At 40.7% G+C, this 5,510-nt stretch overlaps 1 protein-coding gene across 1 annotated transcript in view; it reads right to left on the bottom strand.

The window, feature by feature from the left end:
• Positions 1-607: 607 nt before the first annotated feature.
• The window catches only part of ZNF860 (zinc finger protein 860), a 10,351-nt gene continuing 5,448 nt past the window's right edge, over positions 608-5,510 (bottom strand). Inside the window, 3 exon segments of the mRNA XM_011961536.1 lie at positions 608-897; positions 976-1,452; positions 1,537-3,168. Coding sequence (XP_011816926.1) covers positions 692-897; positions 976-1,452; positions 1,537-2,746 — 1,893 coding nt within the window. The 5' untranslated portion in view covers positions 2,747-3,168 and the 3' untranslated portion in view covers positions 608-691.

The raw sequence follows: 5,510 nt of genomic DNA, 5'->3' as shown, positions 1-5,510 counted from the left end.
AGTTTTTTTTTCAGAAAGAAAGAACTAAAATTGTATTTGTTTGTAGATTGCATAATATGCCATGTAGAAAATCACGAAGAGTCAACCAAAATACTACTGGAACTAATAAACACATTCAGTGTATTTGCAGAATACAATGTCAGCACCAAAAATTAGTTAAATTTCCATACATTAAACAATTTTAAAAGAAAATTAAGAAAACACTTCCATTTGCTAGACAACTTACAGTAAGAAATACTTAGGAATAAATGTAAAAAGGCGATATGTTTGTACCTTAAAATCTACAAACATTGATCAAAATTATTAAAAACATATATAAAATAGAGATACAACCCCTATTGATGGATTGGAAAAATTAATATTGTTAAATGATTATATAACCCAATGTGATTTAGATTCAACACGATACCCATAAAAATCTCTATCAGTTTTTGATAAAGAAACAAAAAACAGGCTGGGCAAAGTGGCTCACGTCTGTTGGCCAGGCTGGTCTCAAACTCCTGACCTCAAGTGATCTATCCGTCTTGACCTCCCAAAGTGCCAGGATTACAGGCATGAGCCACCCTGCCCGGCCCAATCCTCTTAACATAAACACTTATGGATTCTCTGATGTCTAATGAGGTGTGAATGTGAAGTAAAGGCTTTGCCACAATCATCACACTTGTGAGGTTTCTCTCCTGTATGAATTCTCCTATACATCTCCTGTATAAGATGAAGCTTGACTGAAGACCTCGCCACAATCATCACATTTGTAAGGTTTCTCTCCAGTATGAGTTTGCTGATGAACTGCAAGGTTTGAACGATGTCTGAAAAATTTGCCACATTTATTACACTTGTAAGATCTCTCTCCATTATGGATTCTCCAGTGATTTGCAATGGTTGTAGTGTTACTGAAGACTTTGTGACAATCATTACATTTGTAAAGTTTCCCTATACCACGGATTGCTTGATGGTGAATAAGCGTTGACTGCCCACTAAAGGCTTTGCCACACTCATTACACTTGTAAGGTTTCTCTCCAGTATGAATTCTCTTATGTGTTTCAAGGTGTGATTTGCGACAGAAAACTTTGTCACATTCTTCACATTTGTAAGGTTTCTCTCCAGTATGAAGTCTATGATGACGTGCAAGGGTTGCCTGTTGATTAAAAACCTTGCCACATTCATTACACTTGTAAGGTTTCTCTCCAGTATGAATTGCCTGATGAATTACAAGGGCTGAATTGTGACAGAAGGTCTTACCACACTCATTACACTTGTAAGGTTTCTCTCCAATATGAAGTCTATGATGGCATACAAGGGATGATGTCTGACTGAAGGTCTTGCCACACTCATGACACTTGTAAGTTTTCTCCCCGGTATGAGTTCGCCAATGAACTGCAAGATATGAACAACGTCTGAAAAATTTGCCACATTTATTACACTTGTAAGATCTCTCTTCGTTATGGATTCTCCAATGATTTGCAATGGTTGTAGCATTACTGAAGACTTTGTGACAATCATTACATTTATAAAGTTTCCCTACACCATGGATTGCTTGATGGTGAGTAAGTGTTGACTGCCCACTAAAGGCTTTGCCACATTCATTACACTTGTAAGGTTTCTCTCCAGTATGAATTGCCTGATGAATTACAAGGGCTGAATTGTGACAGAAGGTCTTACCACATTCATTACACTTGTAAGGTTTCTCTCCAGTGTGAATTCTAGTATGTTGTACCAGGTGTGAATCACGCCTGAAAGCCTTGTCACAAATCCTCCATTTGTATAGTTTCTCTCCAGTATGAATTCTCCTATGTCTTTTAAGATTTGATTTGTGACTAAAAATTTTGTCATATTCTTCATATTTGTAAGGTTTCTCTCCAGTATGAAGTCTATGATGACTTGCAAGGTTTGACTGTTGATTAAAAACCTTGCCACATTCATTACACTTGTAAGGTTTCTTGCCAGTGTGACATCTATGATGGCATGCAAGGTATCGCTTCTGATTAAAGACCTTGCCACATACATCACATTTATATTGTTTGCCTCCTAAATGAATTATCTGATGTTTCCTTATGAGTGAGCTACAATTAAAGGCTCTAACACTCTCATTATATTGGAAACATTTTTCTCTCATGTGTACTCCCTGTTTTTGTGTGAGTAATGACGAATGGAGGAAATTATTTTCATAGTTATTAGAAATATGGATTTTGGGCCTAGAAGAAATTCTTTGGGACGTTGGAACCGTGGAAGTATCGTTGATAGACTTCTCAACTTGATTACCAACTTTCCCTTTGGTCTGAAATATGTGGAGGTCAGGAAGATGTGAACGAAAGCTTAATCCAAGCTGATCTTTAATAGGCTTGTTTCCGGCATGCCTTCAATCATATCTGTCTGTGCTATTTCTTTCATCTTCTTGCCACTGAAACTCAAAGTCATGAATATCTTTCCCAATTTCCTGGAAGCAAAAATCTCCGATGTGATGACTTTCATGTCTTTCCAATGTCCCTGTGTGGAACACTTCTGTACTGCCTTGCCCTGTTGACGAGAACTTCTTCATCATGGATTTGGAAGAGATTTCCACAGAATGCAGGTTCCTGTAGTTCTCCAACATCACGGCCCTGTATAAAGCCCTCTGCGCAGGGTCCAGGCATTTCCACTCCTCCAAAGAGAATTCTATAGTCACATCCCTAAAAGTCAAGTGTCCCTGAGGAAGAGCCATGCCTGGCTCCTTTTCTTTCCTCTTCTGAGCTGCTTCCTCACATAACATGAGTCTTTAGAAATCAATAGCGCTGCAGTGTGACCTTCACTGAGGCGATCCGCTTCCAGATCTGTATTAGTTATCTGTTGTCAAGAAACAAATTATCACAAACTCCGTGGCTTAAGGCAACAAACACTGATTATCTCACAGTGGCTGTGGGTCAGGGGTCTGGAGGCATTTCAGCTGGGTGTTCCTGGCTCAGTGTCTCTCATGGATTGTAGTCAAGCTGTGGGTCACGGCTGCAGTCATCTCAAGGCTTGACTGGTGACAACCCACATCCAAGGTCACTCACATGGCCGTTAGCAGGTCTCAGAAAATCTGCTTATAAGGTGACTGATACAATGGCTGGCACACCTTCATGCCTCCTGCCGGGGCTGTCCATTGGTGGCCTGAGTATCCTTATGTCATGGCAGCTGGCTTTCCTAGAGTGACTGATGATAGAGAGAAAGACAGGGGGAGAGAGAAGGAGAAAGAGAGAGAGAGAGTGAGAGTGAACACTTACCTGTTTATAACCTGATCTTGGATATGATATATCATGACTTCTGCCATATTGTATTCATTAGAATTGAGTCATTAAATTCATCCCACACTCAAGAGGGGAGGAATTAAGCTTCACCTCTAAAAAAGAGGAATCTATAGGCATAGCTTTGAAATCACTACAGTCTACCCTCTGGCCACAAATTTTTTATATTCCTCCCACATGTAGAACACACTCATCCTACTCCTCAGTGGCCCCCAGTGTCTCATCCCACTACTGCACTAGCTTCAAGTCCACAATCTCACCATCTAAGTCAGGTCTAGGTAGGAGAGGCTCCTCAGGTTAGTAAGTTTAGCTCCGTAAGTGCTGTTCCTCTGATCTGTGAAACTAAAGAGGGGTTATCTGCCCCTTCACACTCAAAACACAATGGTAAAGCAGACACAGGATAACTGCTCCAGATATTCTTGTTCAAAAAGGGAGAAACAGGAGGTGCAAAGTGGTCAGTGGTCCAAGGCAATTTTGAAAGCCAGTCAGGCAAATGTTGCAAGTTCCTTGATTAGGTCTCAAGGCCTGAGAATACTTCTGTGGGGTTCTTGGCTTCCCTCTCTGAACCCTTGGTTTTGCCCTCTTAATCATCCTTCCCTTATCACAAAAGGCAACATGTGTTTGCTCCATTTTCCTAACCCAAGTTTATTAATATTTTTTTCCTATGTTTTCCCCCCAAAATCTGATGGTTTTACATTTCACATTTTGGTTTTTGATCCATTTGGAGGTGACTTTTGCATAAAGTGTAAAGTATAGGTCTTTCAATTTTTTGCTTATAAACGTCCGTCTTCTAGCACTGTTAGTTGAAATGTGGCAAAGTGACATTATACCAGTTCCCAGACTGGGCTTCAGGATGCCCTTCCTGCTTCCTCTCTTTGGAACCCTCCCCATGCCATGAGAACAAGCCTGAGCTGGCCTGTTAGAAGGTGAGAGATCCTGTGGAGGAGAGACAGCCCAGCCCGAACAAGGCCAGCCTAGTCCATCCAGTCAATGGTCCGACATGTTAGATCTAGCCAGAACCAGCATAGTAAACACTGATTCAGACTTTCTGGGGGTTAATTCTACAGTACATGAGCCACATTTATAAGTGTATGCAGCCTGACCCAGTCATTGGATCTTATTCTAAGGAAATAATTAATGTAAAAGGATATTTAAAGAACATTTCTCACAATAGTAAAAGCTTGAAATATGAGTGTTCATCACTAGTGGAATGATTAAATGAGGGTGCATATGGACAGTGGAATACTGTGAAACTGTTACAAATGGTTATATAGCTGTAAAGGAAATTGGCTATACTATATTCTTCAGTAAACAAGGTAAATTAGGAAGTATTATATGTTTTATAGTATGAACCTGTTTTTGAATAAAATAGTATACAACTATGTCTCTACATAGAAGAGTGTCTGGATGAAGGGAAGGAGATGTGTATATATATAGTGTGTGTGTGTGTATACACATAAATATGGACATACATATATAAAAGTATATATATCTCTTTATAAATTATTAGCAGTGGTTTAGAAATAAGTTTTTAGGTGTTTTTTTTTTTTTTTTGAGAGAGGCTCTTGACAGGGTCTTGCTCTGTCACCCAGGCTGGAGTGTAGTGGCACAATCATAGCTCACTGCAGCCTCAAATTTCTGGGCTCAAGCAATCCTTCTGGCTCAGCCTCCTGAGTAGCTGGGATTACAGGTGCATGTGCCACTGTGCCTGGCTTATTTTAAAACTTTTTTTAGAGAGGGAGTCTCTCCAGGTTGCCCAGGCTGGTCTGGAACTCTGGGCAATCCTCCCATCTCAGCCTCCCACAGTGCTGGGATTATATGCATGAGCCACTGCACCTGGCCTTCAGTTTTTACTTTATAATTTTGTGTGCAAATCTTTGAAAGAGCATCTATTTAATAAAGTAATAAAATAGGCCAGGCGTGGTGGCTCAAGCCTGTAATCCCAGCACTTTGGGAGGGCGAGGTGGGCAGATCATGAGGTCAGGAGATCGAGACCATTCTGGGTAACACAGTGAAACCCTGTCTCTACTAAAAATACAAAAAATTAGCCGGGCGTGGTGGCCGGTGCCTGTAGTCCCAGCTATTCAGCAGGCTGAGGCAGGAGAATGGCGTGAACCTGGGAGGTGGAGCTTACAGTGAGCCGAGATCGCGCCACTGCACTCCAGCCTGGGCGGCAGAGTGAGAGTCCGCCTCAAAAAAACAAACAAAAATACATTATTTCCATTTTGGAAAAATATTAATATTTATATA

Source organism: Colobus angolensis, unplaced genomic scaffold, assembly GCF_000951035.1.
Source record: "Colobus angolensis palliatus isolate OR3802 unplaced genomic scaffold, Cang.pa_1.0 Scaffold56, whole genome shotgun sequence".
Taxonomy (NCBI): Eukaryota; Metazoa; Chordata; class Mammalia; order Primates; family Cercopithecidae; genus Colobus; species Colobus angolensis.
This window is presented reverse-complemented; position numbering and strand designations above follow the sequence as displayed.